At 33.9% G+C, this 24,921-nt stretch overlaps 1 protein-coding gene across 5 annotated transcripts in view; it reads left to right on the forward strand.

Annotated features, from left to right (window-relative positions):
- The window catches only part of FNBP1L (formin binding protein 1 like), a 120,855-nt gene that overhangs the window by 87,155 nt on the left and 8,779 nt on the right, over positions 1–24,921 (forward strand). The window contains exons 8-17 of one of the 5 annotated variants that reach the window (XM_077905485.1): positions 571–717; positions 2,630–2,833; positions 4,244–4,402; positions 8,939–8,953; positions 11,836–11,945; positions 14,656–14,788; positions 15,172–15,266; positions 17,274–17,422; positions 19,034–19,192; positions 21,109–22,657. In XM_077905485.1, coding sequence (XP_077761611.1) covers positions 571–717; positions 2,630–2,833; positions 4,244–4,402; positions 8,939–8,953; positions 11,836–11,945; positions 14,656–14,788; positions 15,172–15,266; positions 17,274–17,422; positions 19,034–19,192; positions 21,109–21,176 — 1,239 coding nt within the window. In that variant the 3' untranslated portion in view covers positions 21,177–22,657. Of the gene's footprint in view, positions 1–570; positions 718–2,629; positions 2,834–4,243; positions 4,403–8,938; positions 8,954–11,835; positions 11,946–14,655; positions 14,789–15,171; positions 15,267–17,273; positions 17,423–19,033; positions 22,658–24,921 lie in introns of those variants that run through there. The other 4 variants (XM_077905487.1, XM_077905486.1, XM_077905488.1 and 1 more) reach the window with 4 other exon arrangements.

Raw genomic sequence — 24,921 nt, forward strand, 5'->3', positions numbered from 1 at the left:
TTTTCAAGTGCAACTTTGCCTGGATGCATAGAAAGTTGCTGTGACTGAAAAATGAAGGGGGGAGGAGGGGAGTCCCTGGCTGGGTCTGTGGTTGTGCATCTGTCTGTCTTCTGCTTAGGGCATGATCCTAGGGTCCTGGGATCGAGTCCTGCATTGGGCTCCCTGCAGGGAGCCTACTTCTGCCTATGTCTCTGCCTCTTTTTGTGTGTCTCTCATGAATAAATAACTAAAATCTTAAAAAAAAAAAAAAAAGAGAGAGAGAGAAAAAGAAAAAAGAAAGATGGAGGTGGTTAACAGGTAAGTTGCTGCTAGTCTGTTAGGGAGCCCCTTTGGGATACTTGAAAGCCATTGTCACCTGGTTTTAAGATGTGCTGAAAGGCTTGATGTTTTTTGTTTGTTTTGTTATTTAACAAGTTTCAAGTTTTAAGTATTCTAAGTCTGCAGCACTAATGAAAAGATACTAACAACAGTGTAACTGTTACTGTAGAATCCTTAATTTGGGGGTGGGGTTTGCTTCAACCTGAGAAGAAAATTAAGTATTCCCTTTTTAAAAAAATTTCTGATTATTAGCAACTACAAGAAATGGATGAACGAAGGACTATTAAACTCAGTGAGTGTTACAGAGGATTTGCAGACTCAGAACGCAAAGTTATTCCTATCATTTCAAAATGTCTGGAAGGAATGATTCTCGCAGCAAAATCAGTTGATGAAAGAAGAGTAAGTGCCATATAATTATATTTGAATAAATGTATTTGGTTTAGGTATGCAGCGGGAGTTGGTGAAATGAATTGGGAAAGAGGTGAAGTAATTGATGGGTAGCTGATTCTAAATTATATTCTGTAGAAGTCTGGCAATAGATTGGACTCCTTTGGGCTTTAAAGACCATTCTAAACACTCAAATTCTAGTTCCGAAAGAAAAGAGTTCTAATCCTTCCTTCTCCTCCCCTCCCTAAATATTTCAGTTCTACTCCAAGAGTATAATGTAACCTATGAATTATGGGTTACAAACTGTATTTTACTCTAGTGAAAGTTAAGAGAAAGAAATAGATCTAGAGTTACTCTAAGAATTGCATTTAATACAAGAGTTGGCACTTGAAGCATGGATAGTATATGGAATCATGGCTCATGGGAAAAAGTAAGAAAGGCAGTATGAGCAGAAGGAACAGCATAGCCCTAATCCCCTTGAGGAAGTATATCCACTCACATTTTGTCTCAGTTAAGGTCTAGTAAGAACTGGTCATTTCTCAGTAAATGTCAATTGAGTGACCAGAAAGGATGGTTGGCAGAAACTGAGGTCATGAAGAAAGAGCAAGAGGAAAGAACCAGTGTTTGGGGAATGCCAAATATGTACCACATATTTTAGTCTTCATAGCAAGTTGGTATTATATTAATGACCATCCTTCCCTATAACAAATAGAATTCTGACTTAAATTTTTAAAATAAAAGGATTTGGGGGGCACCTGGGTGGCTCAGTTGGTTAAGCATCCAGATTCTTAGTTTCTGCTTAGGTCATGACCTTGGGGGTCCTAGGATCAAGCCCCACCCCTGGCTCCAAGCTCAGTGGAGAGTCTGCTTGAAGATTCTCTTCCTCTGCCCTCTCTCACTTATTTGCTCTCCCCCCCACTCCCCAAAATAAATTAATAATTTTTTTAAAAAAGGTTTTTGAGTTCTTTAATTGGGAATTCAGAGGTATACTTATATTTCAGTATGGCTGGGTGCAGGGTTACAAATAGAGTTAGGTCCCTTCTCTCTCATTCTTACCCTTTAGCAAGTAAGTGGTAGGGGTGACATTAATGACAAAACTCAGGTGTGATTTACGGATGACTTTTGACTAAATAACAGGCAAAATGCACAATTAACAGAAATAGGGAAAAAAAAGAAATGGTTGGGGGTTGGGAGGAGTTTGTACAGATAAAGTATTCTCTTGGAAAATAATGAGCTTAGGGTGCCAGTAGAACATTGGGATAGTGGTATGTATGTCCAAAGACAGTATATATAGTTATATCAGTTTTAAATTTTAGGGAAATAATACTGAACTTCACATACTTATTTTTAAAGTTGCTTTTTGTATTTAGTGCTGTTTGTGAGATCTTTCTGTCTTGTTTGGTTAATATTCCCAAGTATATTCTTAATATATTTTGTTTATCCTTTCCCCTTTTGGATGAATGAAAGCCTTTCTACTTGTCTTTTGCTCTCTTTTACAATTAGATATCCTTTCCCCTGTTCCAAAGATCATCTTCTTTGTAAATACCCTTTATAAAGCAAAAAGCCCTTTTCCTTTGAAACTTCTTAGAATTTCTACTTGAGAATAACCTCTTCCTGTATTCCTTTTGTTAACTAGATGTTTCTTATCAGCTAACTCATTCAGATGAATTCCAGTGGATTGAAGCTATGGAATTCATGAATATTACAAATTTAAAAAGTGTTAATCTGATTATAAATTAGTATTTTTATTAGGATTAAAATATTTAATGTTTCTTAGTGACCCACAGGAAGAAATTATTCACTTTTAAACCTTTAATGATAACTTTGGAATTATTTTCTTTAAATTGTTATTTTCTTGAGTAAGGTTTTAAAAGCTAATGGCATTAAAAATGAGACGGTTTTAAAAACATGTTTCTTTATGTAGGACTCTCAAATGGTAGTAGACTCCTTCAAGTCTGGATTTGAACCTCCAGGAGACTTTCCATTTGAAGATTACAGTCAGCATATTTATAGAACCATTTCTGATGGGACTATCAGTGCATCCAAACAGGAAAGTGGGAAGATGGATGCCAAAACCACAGTAGGAAAGGCCAAGGGCAAGTTGTGGCTCTTTGGAAAGAAGCCAAAGGTAAAAGTCCTAAAATTCCTCTATGCTAATAATTTTATTTTAGTGTGTCATTTAAGTCAATGTAGGTGTTGATTGGATAATGGCTTACTATTAATAGAGAATAAGCATTTTTATTTGAATGATACAGTTAACTTTTTCACTTATTAGAAACCTAGTTTTGTATTTTAATAGTAAAAATTATTTCTGGATTTAACATTTGAACACCACTTAATTAGTAAAAATATTAAATAGTTGTGAATCTTTTGAATCCTATGCTTTTGAAATTTCACTTGTATATAGTTTCAATCAGAATTTCTAAGGAAACATGATCTAAGACCACTAAAATTGCAGTTTCTCTGTTAGATTGAATGGTTGACTGTAGTAATAATAAATGTCAAATTAGTTCTTATAGATTATACTAATAAAGTTATTTTTATCATCCATGTGAATAATGGGAAGGGTTCAATTCAATGTTTGTGGTTATTTGAAGTTTAAGAAGTCTCTAGTTTACTAAGAGAATCTCACTCTTGTTGAAATCCACTTTTTGATGTGCTGTATATATTAGATAAATCTAGCTCAACAGATGACCAAATGGAATTAATGAGTGCTTACTTAATCTTACCAATTTAGTGATTATAATAGAGTCTATGTAGTTTGAGAATAGATATGTACTTTTAATCTGATATGCTTTATTAAAGTACACATGATCTTAATTCATTTTTCTGCTCTTGGCTTAAGAATGTAGATAAATTTAACTCAAATTATACCTATAAATATCTTTAGAAATGCACTTATAATAACTCAAGCATTATTCTTGCTTTTAATAATATTTTCCAGGTGAGAAGTTGAGAGGTGAGACTTTTTTTTTTTTAAGTCAAATCAGAGTAGATAGGCGAACTTAGAAAAAGAAGGACTACTGACATATTTTTTAAAAATGAGGTGCAGTGAGGATGAAATAGGAATAGTCTGAGAGAAAAAACACAAATGTAATGAAATTTGCCTATTTGTGAAAATCAGTTGTGATTTTAATATTTTAATAGACATTATCTATTTAGATAACTTTACCTGTAGCTGCTGCCTTTATCTCTGACAAGTACAGGTTAAAGTATAACCAGTTAGGTAGTGCTAATATTCTAGAAACCAGAAGAGAATTTTTTATATAGGTCATATTGCTCTCTCTAACATTATAATTTGTGTACTCTATATTTTTAGTATCTTGTAAAAAGTGATCAAATGAAATGGTACATTTTTTAAAGTAAATTTGACTTTTTAAAATGACAGTTTTGGCAAAGCTATGTTAATTCTCTTATATTTTTATAGAAAACTTTGAGATTTATTTTGTGAAAAGTATGTTGCCAAAAATAGAATTTTCATTTAGGAAAAAACTATGCACATTTGGCTTATTGATTCCTTTCTTTATTTCCATATTAGCCACAGTCCCCACCCTTAACCCCTACTAGTTTATTCACATCCAGTACTCCTAATGGGTCCCAGTTTCTCACATTCTCCATTGAGCCCGTGCATTATTGTATGAATGAAATAAAAACAGGGAAGCCCAGAATTCCTTCTTTCAGAAGCCTCAAAAGAGGGGTAAGTTTAATAATGGGTTAAAATGCATGATGGCCTATTGTGTGTGTAGTGTGGCTTTTAATACTCTCCACCCTCATTATAAGGCTCTCTCCAGTAAATATGTAGTTTAAAAACACCACAGAATTAAGCATAGCTGCCCTCAAGTTAAAAACAACTCCTCTTTATAACATTTGAAATGCTCAACCATAAAAGAATGGTATTATAAAGAGGGTGCTGGGTACAATCATATTAGCTATTTTTTTTGTTTATGTGAAATCATATGTCCACCATTGTCTTGTAATGTATTTACATTTTTAAGACTTTCAGTAATTTGTCACTGAAGTTACTTATGTAATAATTTGTCACTAATAATGACTTCTGCCAATTTATAATGTATTTTGTTGACAATAAAAAAATCAAGTTCAATTTTAATTGCCCTACTTTTAGAAGTATAAAACAGTTTCCAGTAGTTAAATAAAGAATTAAAGATAGGTGTGTTAATAAATATCAAGATTGTAGATCAAAGATAATATATTAGTAGGTATTTTGTAAATCATAAAGCCTATAAAATACTAGATATTATTAATGTTTACATGGAATTTATGTTCTTGATTTAGAAGTATTTTTTACCAAAATTTTTCCTTTTTTTAAAAAAATGGCCAGCCTTTGATGTTTACTTAAAACTAAAGATATTCTGCAAATGAAAAATTTTAGAATAGTAGAAACCAAATGTTAAACTATTTTTTAGCAACAACTGTTAGACTACTGATAAATATTAGTGTTATTCCATTACTTTAGTGATGCTAATTTCTCATTTGTTTGATTTTAAGGGTGTCCTTATAATATTCATAGCTCATAATTTAGATATATTTATAAAATTTGAGCATTTGTTTGTTCATATGAAAAACATAGGTTTGATAGCCCACAGATGAGAACTCAGAGTCTCTCAGTGCCATGACATCTAATCATTAACAGTGATGATATACTGTAGTTGGGCTCTTGTTCTTGCTCCCCATTTTCCCTCCTCCTCCTTTTTTTTTTCATGTCTTCTCTTTTCTTTTCTGTCTAGCCTGTCTGGTTTTACTACTTTTTGTAACCTTTTCTACCAATTGCTTTGGTTGAGTTCTCTTTTGGCCCCACATAGGGCAAGATTACATTATTCTCTGCATTTTCATTATAACAATATGACAAACTGAAGTGTTACCATGTAACGCAGCAGACATGTTCTAGTGAATGATGTCCCTTTTTGGACTTCTTTTTTCCTATAATGTCATAAACAGTTTTACATCTATCTTACCTAATTCTGAGTGTGAATGATGATACAGATAATAAGTAACATTCTGAAAAGTCATTAGGAATAAGTCTGTATTATACCTACAAGCACTACAGGTACCTGTATTCATTTTAAAAACCCCTTAACACTTGTTTGAAGGACTTTTAAGAAGTCACTTCTGTTACTTGAATTATGAGGGTAGAATTCCATCTTTTTTCTCTATGATGATTTAGACTTAATTAAATATTATGTGTTACATAAATCATGAGAAATTACTATTTAGTAGCTATATTCTTGGAATTGTTTATGTATCTTACACACTAAGTCCACCAGACCCAGTTATGGTAATCTACACTGTATAATTATGGAGATACGAAATAAATGTAGTTCTGTGTCAGAAAGTTTAGACAGATCAAACTGTGAGCCCTGGAGAGAGAAGTTTAAATATGTGACGTCTTCATTCATACTGAATAAGTTGATATGTGGAATTTTATAAACTGTAGAACTTAAAAAGTATCTGCTTAGTCATTATTTGTCTTATTTACATTTATTGCTTTAATTTTAAATATTAGTACATTGTTCTGGGAAGGGTGCTTCCAAAAGGCCAAAATCCTCCTCCTTTGTTATTACTTATTGTACCAAAGGAAAAAAGCAATATGCAAGGTAGAAAATTGACAGATAAATTGACTCTAGGGGATTGGAGGATAGAGCAGAAAAGAAAGTTTATTATATAACTTTGGCATTGACAAGTTTTTCATTTTGTTGGTATTTGGTAGTTTATCAGATTCTCTTTCAAAATTAGCCCGTAGAGAATATTTTCTGCCACTTACGAATTTTCTCAATGTAGAAAAATCCAAAAAGAAGTTTTAAGAAGCCAGTTGTTTTTTTTTTTTAAACATGTATTTACATGTGAGTCCATTATGCTTACAGAGTAAGTCTTTAAAGTTTCTTAAAGCTGATGAGTTGTACCAATCAAATCTGAAACTCTTGCTTTGAACTATGTTTGCTACATTGCTTTTCCTAAATACCTACTTTGGACTTTTCTAAAAAATTATAATTTCTTTCTTTTTTTTTTTTTAAAGAAACTTAGTATATATAGTTCCTAATATTTTTAGGAATGTGAGAAATGCTATATTTGACTGATGTTTTTGAATTTGATAGTGATCCCAGTAGACCTTTTCTGAGAGATAGTGGTGTATAATTTTCTCCTGTGACATCAAGAGCTAACTATTAATGGATATTTGGTGTACATGTAGACTTAACCACTATTAATACAGAAACCAATAATTTTTACTCTATTTCATTTGAGTTTGCTGTGTGATCCTTTTTTTGAGGGGAAGTAGATTTATCTAGCAATAGTAAGTCCATGTATTCTGTCTGAATTATTCATGGTTTTATTTGTAACCTTGTCATTACAAAAAAAACCTAGTCATATTTGTAAGCTTGTACTTATTCAGAATATAGTTAGCAGGATTTTCCTATCTTTAAATGAAATATATCTAATAATTGTAATTACCTAACAGATTTCCTTTTTAGCTTCTTTGTATATTTGTTAAGGTGTTGGGGGTATGTGAAGTTTTCTAGTTATAGGTACATGATAACTGTTTATGAGAGTAAGATATTTATGCATTGAACATGAGTTAATTACTTAAAAGAAGAAATATTTTGATGTATTTCTAATATTTTTACAAAGAACTTGAGTTCTTTGTAAAACCTCAAACCTGAGGTTATTGAACCATAAATTAATCTAATTGATAGGAAACTAGATTAACTAAAAACTGAAATATTTGATACTTCAGTTATAATCATCTTAATGTTTTCTTTAAAATGTATTAAAATAGAAACTGGAAAAATAGTTATTTCACTTAGAAATTTAGCTGGGGAAAATTTATAAAAGATAAATTCAAATACTTCACATATTTTGTTTCTTGTGCTCTGTTTAATTTTGTATTAATTAACATTTAAAAAGACCATGAATATATTTTTTAAATTGAATCCTTTTAATCTTTTTATCAGGAATTTTGATACCAAAATAAGTTGTGGTTTTGTTCCCTGAAACTACTGACAGTCTAAAGAATGTTAAGCTTAATTTGGAAAGATAATGGATAGTAAATGTCATCTTTCTTATCATCATAACCATTAATATATATAGCCAATTCATTGGAGATAAGGGGTAGATATTTTTGTCAATTATTTATTAAAGTTCTCATTTTTTATTGAAATTATACCTGACATGCCCTCTACCTTCTCTAAAACATCATAATTTAGAAAATAGGGAAAAGTAAAAATTTTAGAGGTTGTGAACCAAACACAATGAATGTAAAGATTAACTTTGTAAAGCTTTATTGCATATTATGGATCACTAAGGGTGTGCATGTGCGTGTGTGTGTGTGTAAGCGTGCACATGTGTGCACACATGTGTGTACTGGGGATGCTTTATAGATGCATTGCCAGTTGCAGAACCCTGTTAACCCACATAGTTTGGGTTATATATATATATTAGTGGTATATATACTGTATGAGAGCACTCTGGCTATGTCATTTCATTTTTTGAAAAAATAAAGTTTATCCAGTTTTCTAAAAATTACCATTATATTTTTAGTGTTGCTTATTGAGCATATGGATTTCAGAATAAAAACTGAAAAATAGAAGTACTGTCTTCAAAGCAATATTCAGCCCATATATTTATGTCTTTTAGGAAATATGTATGGGAAATGATGTTTCTGTACATTTTCTTAAAAAAAAAAAAAAACCTTTAAACTAGAAGTGTTACCCTTCTCTACCCTTGACATATTTAAATACAAAATAATGTTTTAAACTGTAAAAATTCCTGTAATCTGTTTTGTTTAATGAATTGGGAAGAGCCTTTCATTTTTTAATACTTCATGTAAGATTTCTTTTAAATGATTAATATTAGATCTTTATATTCAACTTTTCAAATATTAGTATTTTGAGAATAAAGAGCTATGTAAGTGAATCCATTTATGGAAAAAATTATCTTTTAAAGAAGAAAAATAATTACTGATCAAATGATTTCTATTTACTTTTGAGTTTTAGTTGCATTTAGAAAATATCTGCCCATTATCATCAGTGTATTTTTTTTTTTTTTTGCAAGTAACTTTCCCCAATATGTGCTTAAAATTGTTTTTCTGGCATAATTGTTTGGATTGTGAAATGTTCATGATTTATTTTAATATAAAAAAGTATAAGTTATTGCATCTTCTGTATTATGATTTCATATGAATAATTTACCATTTCTTTCTGTTTTCCATTGAACTATTCAGTGGTCGGTGAAGATGGTAAGCCTTATGTGCTGATCTATATACTGTGCCAACATTAAATAAGACATTGTTTTCTTTTTTTTTTTTTAATTAAAAATAAGTGGTAAGGTACAACCCCGCATTTTCACCTCGTATGTGTCTTTTCTTTTTATAATTTATTCCGTAGTCCAATATATGCCAGTACTTCTTGATGTCGTAAAATTCAAAAATAATGTGGTTACCTGTAATCAACCCATTAAGTTCTTAAATGTTATTGAGTGGAGTCCTTGTCATGTTACAGAGCATAAAATTATAGTTAATCATTATTTTTAAAGTTACACAGTAGAACCAAAGTTCTTGTTTTTACAGAAGGAAAATTAAAAATGATTTTTAAGGTCTTTTAAAAAGATTGTATAAATTTGTGTTTATCACAAGAAACATTAGATTTTCAAAATAGTAAGAAAATTTCCTTCTAATTTCATCAGAGAGTCAGTGCTTTCTTCTTCTGTACTACTGAATGGTAATAAAAGCACACATAACCTGAATACTATGTGTGTGTGTACAGTGTATGTGTGTGAGCGTGTATGTGTGATGGTCCTTTATACCTTTCAGACACATTAATGGAACTGCATTGTGAAGACCTAATCCCCAAGTCTTTGGGTCCTTGCATAGTTTATTTTTGAAAAAACAGACCACTCTCTTTCAGACCACTTTCTTTCACACTTGCAGTCTGATCTTTTATAAATTAATTCCCTTGTAATAGGAAAAGTTGTTGTTTCCTGCCTCAAAGGTCTTTATATCTATAGGAAGTAGTGTTTAGTTCTCATGTTCTATAAAACAACAGGTTATAATGTCAAAATGGGATTTATTAACAGGTATCCACTGTTTATAAATTTGAGAACAAGGTTTAATTAGGAGTAAGTGGAAATCTGGCAGGTTTACATATAGGTAATTGTGAGTTTATTTTATTACTCCCCCCCAAAAAACATTGAAATATATTTCTTTATTAAATAGTTTTTCAGAATTTTAAAAATATAAAGTTTTATCTTTGGCACATATATAATAGTTTTCAGAACCTGTATGTAAATTAGATTAAATCTGACAACTTACATTAATAATTGACCACTAAATTTAAAGGCACCAGGACACCTGGGTGGCTCACTGGTTTAGCACTTGCCTTCAGCTCAGGGCCTGATCCCGGAATCCCGGGATCAAGTCCCGTGTCGGGCTCCCTGAATGGAGCCTGCTTCTCCCTCTGCCTGTGTCTCTGCCTCTCTCTCTGTGTCTCTCATGAATAAATAAATAAAATCTTTAAAAAAATAATAATTTAAAGGCACCTACCTTGTATAGGAAATTCTGCCATTCATTTATTTAGGTCAGATTCAGTTGATAAACAGATTCTTATTTCTGCTACTTGTAGATTAAAAAACAAAGCCACTTAGACAAGATGCCCTACTTTTTTTAAGGCAAGCTTGTTAAATATCCATAATGTGTAGGCCACTTGGGGAAAATTGAGATTCTGTTATTAATTAAATATTACCTTTGATCATGGCGCCCTCCTAAAAGTGAGTTTTTTAAAAGTTGGGAAACATTCTTATAGATGATGAAATAAAGCTACTTAGCATATCTTATAGGCATAAATGGCCCAAAGAGCAAGGATGCATTTCAACAATATTTTAAAAATTGAACTTGCATATTCTTAAAATCACCATTTTAAAAAGAAAAATGTCATCAGTTTTTGGAGTGTATAAAAAACTAATGTAGGGACGCCTGGGTGGCTCAGCAGTTTAGCGCCTGCCTTCAGCCTGGGGTGTGATCCTGGAGTCCTGGGATTGAGTCCCACATCGGGCTCCCTGCATGGAGCCTGCTTCTCCCTCTGCCTGTGTCTCTGCCTCACTCTCTCTCTCTTTGTCTCTCATGAATAAATAAATAAAATCTTTAAAAAAAAAAAAAAACTAATGTAAATATGGGTTTATAGTAAATGGAAAATCAGTAGTTGCTAATATGGCTCTGTTGTGTAAACTAATAAGATAAAGAAGAGTGACATGATTAACATTTAAGAAAGACATAGTTTGAATCAGAAGTTTACATCTAAATGCCAGTACTTTTTCTTAAATGATACAGTTTCTTGAATATTAAAATACTAAAACATTTTCAAACATCCAGCATCTTTCCTAAAGAAGGATCACCTCTTTTTTGGATTATATCTTTCTTTCAGGAATTACTGAGGTATGTTATTAGGTTGTACAAAAGGATAATTGAAAATAAACTCCTTTCTAGCATAATTTCTACTTACATTTCACACAGTGGATAGTTCTACCTTTTGTTTTTTAACAATCAGGTATGTTTTGGTTCTAAAGAGTGGCTTAATATAATCATTGAAAGACTATGCAATATTAAAATACATTTCACTAATTAGTTATCTTTCATGAGGTAAGTTGCTTATTTGTATAAACTTCTCATATTTGCAGTCAACATTCGCAATATTTGATTTGGCAATGTGATGTTACCTATAAAACAATTATTTGTATAGGTGAGAAATGTTAAGTGTTTCCATTTTGTTGTTGTTGCTGTAAGAAGATTCATATGTATTCATTTTAACTGCCAAGACCTGAAAATAATGTGATAGTGGTCATTACTAATTTTCTTTATCTGGTTATATTTTTACCTATTATGTTTCATGATTTTATGAACTGACAGGAATTTGAGTTCTTTCTTCAATACAGTTTTAATTAACATACATATCTGTTTAGATTTCCTCTTAAAAAGGGTTGTTTGGGGGCTAATTTGAAATTAAACTTAAAACTGATACATATTTTTGTTTTATAAAACTGATACATATTTTTATTTTATAGCGGGTTTACTTAAAAAAGAAAGTTTCCTGAAGATGTCTTTTATAATGATTTAGATTCTCTTTTCAGGGCCCAGCACTAGAAGATTTCAGTCATCTCCCACCAGAACAGAGACGTAAAAAGCTGCAGCAGCGCATCGATGAACTTAACAGAGAACTACAAAAAGAATCAGACCAAAAGTATTTTTCCATTAAGTCTTTTCTACCGTTATTATTCCTTAAGGGGTCTACTTTGAATGATGTGTTGAAATGTGATGTATAAAAGGTTTAAAAATCCTATATTTGTAATTGAAATACCTTTGGGGGAAAAATATGCTCCTAAACTTTGAAAAATTTTATAATTGCCATGTCACAGATAAAAATGAAATGTTTGTTTCTTAGGTTGCAGTTTACTTATTGGATGCCAGTAGTCTGTATATATGCTTTCTGTAATATTGCAAAATAGTTTGATGATTCATTATCTAGATTCATTATCTAGTTTCACCAACATTAACTATCTCTGATACTTTGATGTATTTCTTTTTTTTTTTTGATATATAAATTGAGTTCAGTAGAAACCTAAAGCCATAATTATTTTGTTTGCAGCAAGATGTGTCGGCAGATAATACTTGATTACTTACAGCGTCAGATTCATTGATTCATAGATGTGATTTTTTTTTCAATGTTATAAAAAGTTTCCTTCAGTTCAATTTTGTTATCATGAACAGATAGTTATAATGAATACAGGGTTATTACAGTGAATTGGTGCCTTACTATCTGCTTTTATATTGAAAATAAAATTGGAGCTTAAACTCTAGTACAAGTGATTGAAGGTTTTTGAGGGGTTTGGGTTTTTTTTTTGCAGCTCAGCTCAGGCAGTTTTATTCCAGATTTTGTGTCTTGTTTTTCCTGTTATTGTAGTATAGTTGACACACAATGTCACTTTAGTTTCAAGTGTAGAAATGATTGAAGTTTTGATGTTAAGAATTGTACATCAGTTATGATAGGATGCTTAATCATAAATATTGTAATATAGTCGATTCTTGTTTTTGGTGGTAGTTATGTTCTATAAAGTCACTGTGAACACTGATTTAGTCAATAATGAAATGGAATATACAGGTGTAGGCTCCATTTAGGTTCTGGTCACAGCATTTTCATCAACTGATCAATTATGACCTTGTTTTTTTGTTTGTTTAAGATTTTATTTATTTGTTTGAGTGGGAGGAGGGGCAGAGGGAGAGGAGAGAGGATTCTCAAGCCTACTCCCTGCTAAGCATGGAGCCCAATGCAGGGCTTGATCCCAAGTCCTTGAGATCATGACCTGAGCTAAAATCAAGGGTCGGATGCTTAAGTGACTAAGCCACCCAGGTGCCCAGATTATAACCTTGTTTTACGTGTGTTTCTGTTTGAAGACATTAGCTAATATATATTGTTGATTCAGAAATTTTTTTTTAAGATTTTATCTATTTATTCATGAGAGACACAGAGACTTAGGCAGAGGGAGAAGCAGGCTTCCCACACTCAATCCCAGGACCCTGGAATCATGAACTGAGCTAAAGGCAGATGCTCAAACACTGGGCCACCCAGGTGCCCTGATTCATTAACTTTGAACTCAGGGCCAATAGCACTGTAACTCATGCATGAACAAAACCTATGTAACGACATGTATTTTTTCCATAACGCACCTCACAGCCTTCTTGCACTTAAAACATTAGACAGTACTTCATTACACTTAGGGGCTTATTTTATAAAGAAAAATCAGGGGTGCCTGGGTGGCTCAGTCAGTAAAGCGTCTGCCTTCAGCTTGGGGTCCTGGGATTGAGCCCCATGTTGGGTTCCCTGCTCAGTGGGAAGCCCCCTTTCCTTTCCCTCTGCCACTTCTGCTCTTTCTCTCACTGTCTCTCAAATAAATAAATAAAACCTTAAAAGAAAAAAATCACTGAAGAGCATAAAATTAAAAAAACATGGCACTTAGGTGGATCACAGAAAGGATACTTGTTCAGGGTGTCTAGAACTTAGGAAAGAAGGAAGACTGGAGATATTTGAGTATCCTCTAAAGGTAGTAAGAGTCCATTATGTATCAATAAAACCAGTAAAAAAACAAAGCAGGAAGAGATCATTTTCAAAAAGAAGTGTAGGATGAGGTGAGAAGAAACCTTTGTTGTCATTTTATGTAACACACATTTAAAAGTTGAACAGGGGTAGAGAAGGATCCACTGAGAAAGATGAGACAGCAGAGGTGAGAAGGGAAAAGGAAATGTAACCTCTAGGAAATGAAGAGGGAAAAAGAGTATTATAGTGTATGAGTCAGTAATGTCAGATGTTAGAAGGAGTCACAGAGCTCTGATTGAGGTATAACTGGCAGTGATATGATTAGAGTAATGAAGAGATGAATGAACTGGGAGAGGCTCAAGTGAAATATGGCATTCCTATTTCTAGCATGGATGAGCTGGAGGACAAAGATGCTAGGGTTTAAGATGAGGCACACCGGGGAATATATATCTGTATGAAGATATAATGAATTTGAGTTGAGCCATGAGGAGTTTAAGAATATTGAGGAATATTCTTCCAGGCCTTGATTAAAACGGTATGTGTACAAAGACATACATAATATATACATACACAATATATGTATATGCAATATATATTTATATGTACTATATAAATATAAAATCTCATAAATGAGAAATTTATTTTTTTATTTCAAATATTTTAAAAGACTGTCTCCGTAAATTACTAATTCTATATACATTATCATCATTATGCAGATTATTGTTAAGTAGGTAATATGTGACTAAATTTAAAGAGATAAGATTAGGCTACGTGAGAGTCCCCAAAATCAAATGAAACTCTTTTATCTGGGAACATATGAAGTGAATATTTAATTCTGTCACTTCCTTCCCATTTCCAGAGAAGCACTCAACAAAATGAAAGATGTGTATGAGAAAAATCCACAAATGGGGGATCCAGGGAGTTTGCAGCCTAAATTAGCAGAAACCATGAATAACATTGACCGCCTTCGAATGGAAATCCACAAGAATGAGGTAGGTTTGTTGTTCTGCAGTTTGTCTAAGGTAAATTCATTTTTATAAACTTCATTATGATAAGTTGGTTTTTGCTACAGTTTCATCTTCAAATTTTTATTTATTGTTTTAGGGTTTATAATCTAAAAGAAAGGAATCATGGTATATAATCTTTAGAATTAGTTCCTCAGAGTTTTTCCTTTTCTTAATTAAAACTATGTAAAACTAAACATTTATGCTTTTCTTATCAGCTGTAAATGCAATCATTGATCAAACTGGAATAAAGGTTTCCCTTCTTTAAGAATTATGTAATTATAAAAGCTCAAAGCACATTTTAAATGTAGACTATCTCAGGAGCTTTTTAAAATATTTATTGAGCTCAGTATTATTTATTTTTTCCTAAGGCTTGGCTCTCTGAAGTTGAAGGCAAAACAGGTGGGAGAGGAGACAGAAGACATAGCAGTGACATAAATCATCTTGTAACACAGGGACGAGAAAGGTTACTTTTTGCATTTTATTTGTATTTCTTCTTTTCTCTCAGACTTTTCTCACCCTTTTGTCCTAAACTTCATATAATTCTTTTTCTTCTTTCCTGATTTAACAGGTTTGGCTTTTAGTGACATTAGTCTTATGAACCTAAATGATTTTTTCTTTACAATAGCTACTGGTAAAATATGAAATTTCCTATTGCTGGTCTGTCCCACATTGTCATGCATCCAAAAACAGAGGTATGAACAGAAAATTCATGGAGCTACAGTCTGGAGGCATAAGCTTCTCCGACCTGGGAAGATTCTAAGGTTTAGATGGAATTGGATGGCTTATGCCAAAGAAAAATTTAAGTGTCAAGTTGTTCAAAGTTCTGTGAAGGAAAAAAGAAATCTGTTTTGTTGGTTTGAATCAGAGCTTCCAAAAGGCATTTTGCTAAGTTTCTATGTTTTCTTTTTTTTTTTTTTTTTTTAATTTTTATTTATTTATGATAGTTAGAGAGAGAGAGGGAGGCAGAGACACAGGCAGAGGGAGAAGCAGGCTCCATGCACCAGGAGCCCGATGTGGGGTTCGATCCGGGGTCTCCGGGATCACGCCCTGGGCCAAAGGCAGGCGCCAAACCGCTGCGCCACTCAGGGATCCCAGTTTCTATGTTTTCATACCATTTTGTGACATTTTCCCCTCCATGTATATGTCTTCCATCACCCCCCATCCCCACTAAAATCTAACAAGTTAGGATTCTCCTTAGAACTTGAGAGATCTAGTATCAAATCTTGGTTTGCTATTTAATCACAGTATAATTTGAACAAGTTTATTTTTAATAATCTGTCTCAGTTTCCTAAAATATAAAAATAGAGATTGAAATACCTGTCATATTACTAATAAATGAAATAATATATAAAGCACATCATAGTAAAATACCTGGGAATTACATGTTTGACAAATGTCAGTTCTTCTCTTTTCCTATGTTACCATTTTTTGAAAAATAGAGATATACTGTTTTGTTTTTTGTTTTTTGTTTTTTTTATATACTGGTTTTTGTTACTAGGTAAAACATACCTTAGGGTAATTTAATCTCTGGCTTACATTATTTAAGAACATGGCTTCCAAGCATACAGAAAGTGCTCTTAATTTCTAATCATATAGATTTTCCCATTATTTTATTCAGTCATTGAGTCTTAAGCAAAATTATTAGCATTTTTCTCTTAAAAGTTTTTTAGAAAAAAATGCCTTTTGATTACCTACTCTTCTGAATTTTCTAAGTTTTACTAACCTCCTTGTTAGCGTGATTAATTGGAAGTGACTTTATCAGGAGTCTTTTTGCTTTCAGTGACAGAATAAATACCCAAAATGGCTTACACTAAAAAGGAGTGTTATTGGCTGGTTTTAGGGAGAGCTTGATCTAGGAACTCAGATAATAGAACTGTTTCTCTCCACCTCACAGTTGTGCCTTCCACTATGTTAGCTTCATTCAAAGGCTTCATGTGATGATCTTCCAAAGTTCTGGCCTCCTATTTCTCCAGGTTCAAGTCCAGTGGAGAAGGCAGGGAGGGGGCTTCTCTTCAATCCTAAAGAAAAGTCTCTGTGGGTCTCTTCTACCTGATGAGGTTATAAGCCTCCTCGTGAGCTATTCACTCTGCCTGAACACTGTGAACTGAACATGGGTCTGGGTGGGTCCCCTATGAAATTTTAGGGTTCTTTTGCCAAAAGAGGAAGTGATAAATCCAGGATGATGAAAGACAAGTGTCCCCTACATTTCTCCATTTTATCTCTGGAACCAGTGATAGACATATTTACTGAATGCATGCCATATGCTTAGAACATTGTAGTTATTTAATTTCAGGAATTTCAACAAAGAAGCATTTTGTATTACCAGCAATTGATGTATATATAAAGGCTTTATTTGGAACTGTGTCATTGGTATTTAGTTCTCTGAATTGATCCTGAGATCAACTTGTAGATAGGACAAAAGTTTCCCATGTTTCTGATACTTGACAAGGTATACTTTCCTGTTTTATAGTCCTGAGGGAAGTTACACTGATGATGCAAACCAAGAAGTCCGTGGGCCACCCCAGCAACATAGTCACCACAATGAGTTTGATGATGAATTTGAAGACGACGATCCCTTGCCTGCTATTGGACACTGCAAAGCTATCTACCCTTTTGATGGTATGGTTTTCTTTTGTATTTGATAAAACTGGTTCCTTAAAGTCTATGTACATTGAATCATGCACTTTAGTGTCCTTAGTTGAATAATACATTGTCAGCAAACTGTACTCCCAGTTCATTAGTATGAATATTTTTATTTTAAGTGTATTACAAATAGAAGTACCTGACACTGGAAGAAAATTACCTGTGTTATCAGCATCCTAGTACAGATATTTATTTAATTATCAACTTTGACTGATACAGAATTTAATTTCCCCCAGAGATCTTACTAATACTACATGTATTCATCACAGTTGAAGCAGCTTGAGCATGTAACTCAACCTAGGAAATGGAAGGCTAATAGATGCCACTTTAAGATCTTTCTTGTAACTTGCTAACACTGAGAGACAGGTACTAGTAGGCAAATGGCATGGTTGGATGTCCCGACTGTATCCTGACTCTGTAGGCCATATTTTCAGTAGAGGAGAGAATGTGGTCACTTCTGATTATGCCATCCTTCCCCTGTGAAGGTTGAAGAACAGTCCCTGTGAGAGAAGACATTGTGGTTCTCTCTTGCAGGTTTTTTTTGTTGCCCTTCCCTCTGTTGGACTATGAAAAATCCTTTTCCTCAATTCACAGAGGAGCAGAGTAACACTTTCACAAATAAGTTGTTCTAAAATGGTATATGAGTTTAAGGTCCTTTCTCATCCATCCATCCATTCTATTAGTTTTAAAGTTGAGTAAAGTTTTTAGTTACTGCTCATTTTGAGAAAATAGTATTAAATAAGATCTTGCTATAATGTAACCTAGAGAATTTAGCATATATTAAATGAAGATTCATTTGTGAAAACTGTTACTGCTAAGCATGTTGGAAGTGGTTGGCAATGGGGAAAAATAGCCCTAACTAAGTCTTCTGAAGTTTTTTTTTTTTTTTTTTTTTTTTTTTAATTTATTTATTTATGATAGAGAGAGAGAGAGAGAGGCAGAGACATAGGCAGAGGGAGAAGCAGGCTCCATGCACCGGGAGCCTGACGTGGGATTCGATCCCGGGTCTCCAAGATCGCGCCCCAGGCCAAAGGCAGGTGGTAAACCGCTGCGCCACCCAGGGATCCCTCTTCTGAAGTTTTGAAGGAAGTTTTGTGCTTTGTGGCTGTGACTGTTCTGCATCCACCATCACCAGAGTTGAACCTGTGTTTTTCTCTACTTCCTCTCCAAACTATCTTTTCTTTTTTCTTCTTACCCTCCCACAGTCTTATTAATATTTTCATGATCCACACCTCATGAATTTTCTAGACAGCAACGCCTCAAATTTGGGAAAGGAGTTGGAGTAGGGAAGTAGAGGATCCTTTCCAATCCTATATCGTTGTAGCTCAGATACTTCATCTATTCCATGGGGGTGATATTAATGCCAGTTTCCCAGGGTTATTTGCATTTCCAGTGAGATAAGGTATGTGAAAGTGTTGGATAAACTACAAAAGCATCATAGAGCTGTTGCTAATGACAGTCAGTGGGCTCTTGGTTCTAGGGACATTGAAATCTAGTTGGGTTTCATGTCATTTGTTGTGTTGTATTTGTAACTTTTATTCAAAATTATCACTTAATTATGCTCATGCTATGAAAACTCTCATTTAGGACATAATGAAGGTACCCTGGCAATGAAAGAAGGTGAAGTTCTATACATTATTGAGGAAGACAAAGGTGATGGATGGACAAGAGCTCGGAGACAGAACGGTGAAGAAGGCTACGTTCCTACATCATACATAGATGTAACTCTAGAGAAAAACAGTAAAGGTGCAGTAACTTACATCTAAACTAATCAGGCAGCTTTGTGACAAATATGACATAGGAACGATAACATAAAAATACTCAACGGGTGGGAAAACATAAGAAAACTTAAAGGGCATCCAAGATACATTGTTCACTATGTGAGCTGAGTGTAGGCTCAATCTTAAAGATGTGAATATTACCACAAGAAACTGTTCTCGTGATGTTTTACCATTTGAGTGACGTCGATGTGAAGCTTAATTGATGCCTTTTGCTTTATGTCCTGCTTAAGTCTCTGTGAAAGATTTGTGTTTTTCTGCCTTATAAGTCATAGAATTTGATGTGTTGGGCAGGAATCCATATATAAAAAGCCCTCCTCCCTAACACACACTTTGCTCCAAAAAACACAGTGACTGTAAGTGAATTCAAATAAGTAAAACTGCTCTGAAAGCTAACTCCCAAAAGAGTGGTTTGGCCTAGGAGTTTGGATTTGTGTAACTACTTTTTCCTTTTTCTCTGTATTCTTAGCTTTGGTTTCTTAAAGGAAGAAAGCAAACACCTCAAATATAAATCTATTCTAGTAGAGGCTAATTAAGAGACCTGTAAAATAAATCAACCTAGTCTAGCTCTTATGTGAATAAAATGGTTTTCTTTTGAGACCTGAAAATATTTTCATCAGTAAACTAATGATTTTCAATAACATAAAAACTTCCTTCCAAATTAACACTTGTATTTTTTTTATCTTGAAAATGTCTTTTGGGAAGTACTACTTTTGTGATTATTTAGCATTTAGCAATTATAAATAGGAAAATAGATTCTAAGTAAACTGAGGAAATCTTGAAGGAAAGTACTAGCAAATTTTACTTTGAAAAGAAAGAACTTTTGACTGAGTTGGAGGACTATATCTGTACCATCATTTAGGGCATTTCCTCATTTTAGCTTAATCATCAATTCAAGATTATTTTTTTCCAATTAATTTCAACAAGTATTTGTTGGAAATACTGTATAATTAAGGGTTGTGCAGTGCTGGTCATGTGGGGAAGTAAAGTGAGGAAACGAGACTGGTCCTAAATTTTGTTCACGTTCCAGATTTTTCTGGTGTTTTCACATAGCTGACTGTAAAATGATTTTAGAGACATTTGGGACAGACACTTTAAACTGAACACCCCTTTTGGTCTTACCAAAGGTCTTCAGTAATTGTTCTTTTCTTTTTCCTCCTGGACTGCAGGTTCCTGAAGAGGGTTTCTGAGGAAATGGGCAAGATGTTGAAGGAGGTTACATGCAGCTGCTTTTAGGGGGAGGGTATTAGAGTTGTCAGGCTCAGAGAGTGAGAGAAGCAAGTTGCATGAGTGCATGCAGACATAATTTTTTTTTTTTTTTTACTAACTTCATTATCATTTCCATACATTGTTTTAAAGAATCATTGTAATACCAGTCCTCATTCACAATTATTCATATAAAGGGAAAAAAGCCAAAAATGGCTAACCATTTTTCCATTTATTTTACTGATGTCTAAATCAGAAAGAATGCAGAGCTGTCATGAAATTTGTCTTACATTTGGCTGTCCCAACAGGACCATCTATCCCAGCTCTGTTTTAATTGGCTTTTAGACCTGTTGTCTCTTAGAACCCTTGCCATTTGTCAGTGTCTGCCTGCGCCACCTCTGTGCTTGCTTAACATCCTGTTGCATGTCTAGAGCGATTGGGCTAGATTTTTCAGGCATGTCTTTATAATCCCTTGTTCTTGTCAAAGTCTTTGTTTTGTTTTACATTTGTAGTGTGAGTCACTGTGTCAGACATCTCCAGCACTAATGTTTCCATCCTAGTATTCGTGTACGCTGCTATAACTTCCCCACTACAAACATTCCAGTTTTGGCATTATGAAGATGTAGTTTGTGAACCTGAAGTAATTATGATAAGAAAAAGAAAACATCTCTGCTCTAGCCTACAGCCCAGTTGAAAGAACTCTGAAACGTGATATATCTTCACCTCAGTCTGAGAAGAATCTATAGTCAGCACTGAAATCCTGGCATCATAAACACGCAAGATACTCACCACCTCAAGACAAAGGACTGTTGTCAGAAGTCAGCTGCTTCCATTCAAATGCTGCCTTAAACTAGAGTGCCTAAATCTGTTGATTGCCAACACTACCACTACAGTATCCCACAAAGGGCTTTAGGTGTCAGCTCAGTGCGACCTCCTTTAACTCGGCAGCGCTGCTGCGGATGCCGGTATAGCCTTGGTAGGTGGCTTTTAGAGCTCTACCATGTTTGATGGTGCATCTTCAAATTTATGCATCAAGCTAAAGACATGTCCAAGTCCATTTTACTTTACTCAGTGTTTTTATGAGAAGTTTTATGGACCCCCCCCAATTGTGTTTTAATTTGGGGTGACCATGTTCTTATTTGATTATTACAATGATAGTCTGTTTTCAAGTGATGCTTTTGTTTGAACCAGATAAAATTTAGTGAAACTTTGTAATGATCTTTGTGCACTTTTAATTGTAAAATGGAAATTTCTGTATGTTTATACTTGTAAATATAATTGTTGTTAGTGCTCCTGTTGCTCATGTTGTCCTGCCTCGCATTTGTGATTCTGTTAATGACGTGTATCTTAACTAATTTCTTAGTGATGTTTCCTAGGGAGATGGGCATGGGTTGGGGGGAGGGTGATATTTGTACCACAGAAGCTTCATTAATTTTGTTCTTTACTGTTTTGAGGGAAGAAGGAACGTGAAATGGTCTGTGTATTATTGAATTTTAAGCAATATTTTAGAAGCTGTGTGACTGCTTTAATAATTTTTCCCCAGTGTTATTTGAATTGTACTACCAGTTATACTAAAACTGAATGACAATTGTGTGAAAGTTAATGCCTTCATAAGATCAAGTATACCCCTGTTACACAGCTGACATATAGTGTATTACCTTTGAGGCTAGTAAACTATAAAGTTTAGACTTTGAATCTCTTTACAGGGTTATTTATATAATGTGACATTATTCAGTACTGACAGACTACATAAAGTAGTTTTAAAATCTAGTGCTGTTTTTATTTTAAAGGTTAGCAATGAGCAGGAAATGTGATCTGACTGTGTTTGTCCTCTGTACAAAGCCTGAAGTGCTTGTGTTTTTTTGGCTGACAGCCACGGAGGGCAAAGTTTAAGGCTTTCTTGTAAGGACTAACTGTTCTTTTCAAGCTACTGTTTGTTTTTCTCAAAGCAGGATTTGCTTCCGTAGGAGGCAAGGTCCTTCACGTGGAGTAGTGCAACCTGTACATGGATTATTACAATAGGACAGACATTTGTACTTGCACAGTTTAAATCATTCTTAAATCATTCTTAAATTTTGAACATGTGAATTGTCCAAAAGAAATCTTTAATTTTTCAGTAATTTTTACTCTTTTTGTGCACATGTTGATTTAATGGTAAATGCTTTGTTTAAGATAGTGTTCTCTGTTGAGAATATTTTCATGGAATAAAACAATCTTTTCATGGTCAGTTAAGGTGTATAGTGTGTTATCTCTTATTCCTATGTGAACTAAAGAGATGGAATGACTTTGTTCTTGGATTTGCTAAATTCCTGATGATATAAAGTTGATGACAAGTTCCATAAGTGGAAGCATCTGTTTTGGGTGACCTTTTTTGCAAAGCAGTTGGAAATTTTATTCCAGTTGTAGTTTCCTTTAAACTTTCGTAAAGGTAAGAAAAGGTAAACTGTTCTTCAGAGTGAATTTAAGTTGAATATAGTAATTTGGATTTTTAAAATCTTTATTCTACCATAGGTGTGTTGCACAAACTTATCTTTTACAGATCTTATCCTCTGCATTCATAAGAAGTGTCCCTATACCACATAGCTTGATCTACCCTAATGGTCAGCACTTCCTTTGCTTCTGCTTGAATTCCTGATCAGAAAGCGCCTGTATCTTCCTGGCATTTCAAAGCATGGAAAGGCAGTGTTTGTCACGATTAGTGTCACATCTGTCATTTTAGGAAGTCTTAATTTCAGAAGATTTAGTTTTTTAGAAGGGCAAGTATGAAACCATGACTATTAGCTTCTAGAAACCCCAAAAGATACTAAAACTCAGAGTTGATCCTGAAAAATGAGGGGTTGCAATTGTAGTGATTAAAATTTAGAGATCCATGCCAGGCTTGGAAGTAGGGACACACACAAAATAGCAGGAAAATGGTGTCAACAACAAAATTTCAAAACAATGAAAAGGGCTTTTACTATCTGAATTGAGATCAGGGAAGTCAAATCCTACTTGCTAGGGAAAGATAACGCCCTTTTAACAATACTAAGAGAGAAAGGATCTCCAGACTTGTTGAAAAGGGATAGATTTTCTTTGTGAGAAGGTATTCATTTAGATGAAAAAATGCTAAAGAAACACCAAACCTATTTCAATGAGCTTAATGCCTGGGATCAAATATATTCCTGAGTATAGTTACTGGAGTAAGAAACTACAGAAAATATAAGAGGTGCCAAAAGATTAGGGATGGAAAAATACAAAATGTGAACAGTAAATTCTGGGAAGTTTGACAGCTCTTAAAAGTACTTGATAATTTTGCCAGCATTTAGGAGAAAATATAATGGGTAACTGACCTAGGTCCTAAAAAAAAAAAAAGGCCACATCAAATTAGCCTCATTCCTTTCTTTAGATACAATTGGGAAACTCAATACACTTAAATGTCTTGATTTCAGCATAGCTTCAGGATTTTGACAGGATTTCTTACTCATTTTTGTAAGATAGTGATAGCATTGTTGTAGAAATGGGAGCTTGCAGTGAGCTGATATGGTAAACCCAGAATGTCAATCCTGAGGAAAACTTCTTGTGGAAAATATGTGTATGTTATGAACCATACATAATTAATGTAAGTCTATCACTCAATTTAAATAGAAAATTACCATCTCCCTCTCCTTCAAGAATAGCCATTATCCTGAATTTCTTAGATTTTGTTTTCTTGGTTTCTCATTGTTTTACCACAAGGGTTATTTTTTCCTAAACCTGATTAGCTTTCCATGTTTTTGAGTAAAGATGTTGCATACTCTGTGCAGGCCTGATATTCAGCCAGTGCACACTAAATACAGCCATGGTTAATACTAAATACTGAAATGTTTCCATACCGATTGGTAAACAGTAATTCCAGAAACGAGTAACTGAACTAAGTTCCAGTATATGTGGTTTCTCTCAGCAACCACACATGATACTTAGTGATGTATTTCTGGTTTGAGCACTGGGGACAAAGCTGAAGGTCTTTGTTATTAGAGATTTGGTATTCAGGTTTTGGGAAATTTTTTCTGGTTTTGTTAAGCCCTTGAGTGGGAGAAGAATCTGGGCAACCAGACTAATGGAGATCTCTTCTGTTCATCCTCCACAAGAAATGCCTCATCCTGCTCACAGGGAGATGTGTCTAAGCTCTGGTAGCAGCTGGAAGATTGGAAGGGAGTGTGGGTAGGTAGGCACAAGTGTTAGGAACATAGCCTTTTGTAGTGTAGTGATAGCCCTTTAGATGTTTGTTTGTTTTTTGAACATTTTGGCAGCTTATTTGTGGTAGAGGGTGGCCTGCCTTGTGCACTGAAGAGGTGTCAGGAGACTGTACCAGGATTCTTATACCAGAAGACTGTATTCTCCAGCAGGTGATAGCACAACTCCTGCTCTTTTCTCCCCCGCTCTTCCCTTGGCAAATCTCCAAACCAGGAATATCATGTTTGTCTGCCCTCTACATTTCTACAAGTTTACAATCACTGGCCTGACCAAGCTGCT

This window comes from Canis aureus, chromosome 8, assembly GCF_053574225.1.
Source record: "Canis aureus isolate CA01 chromosome 8, VMU_Caureus_v.1.0, whole genome shotgun sequence".
Classification (NCBI taxonomy): Eukaryota; Metazoa; Chordata; class Mammalia; order Carnivora; family Canidae; genus Canis; species Canis aureus.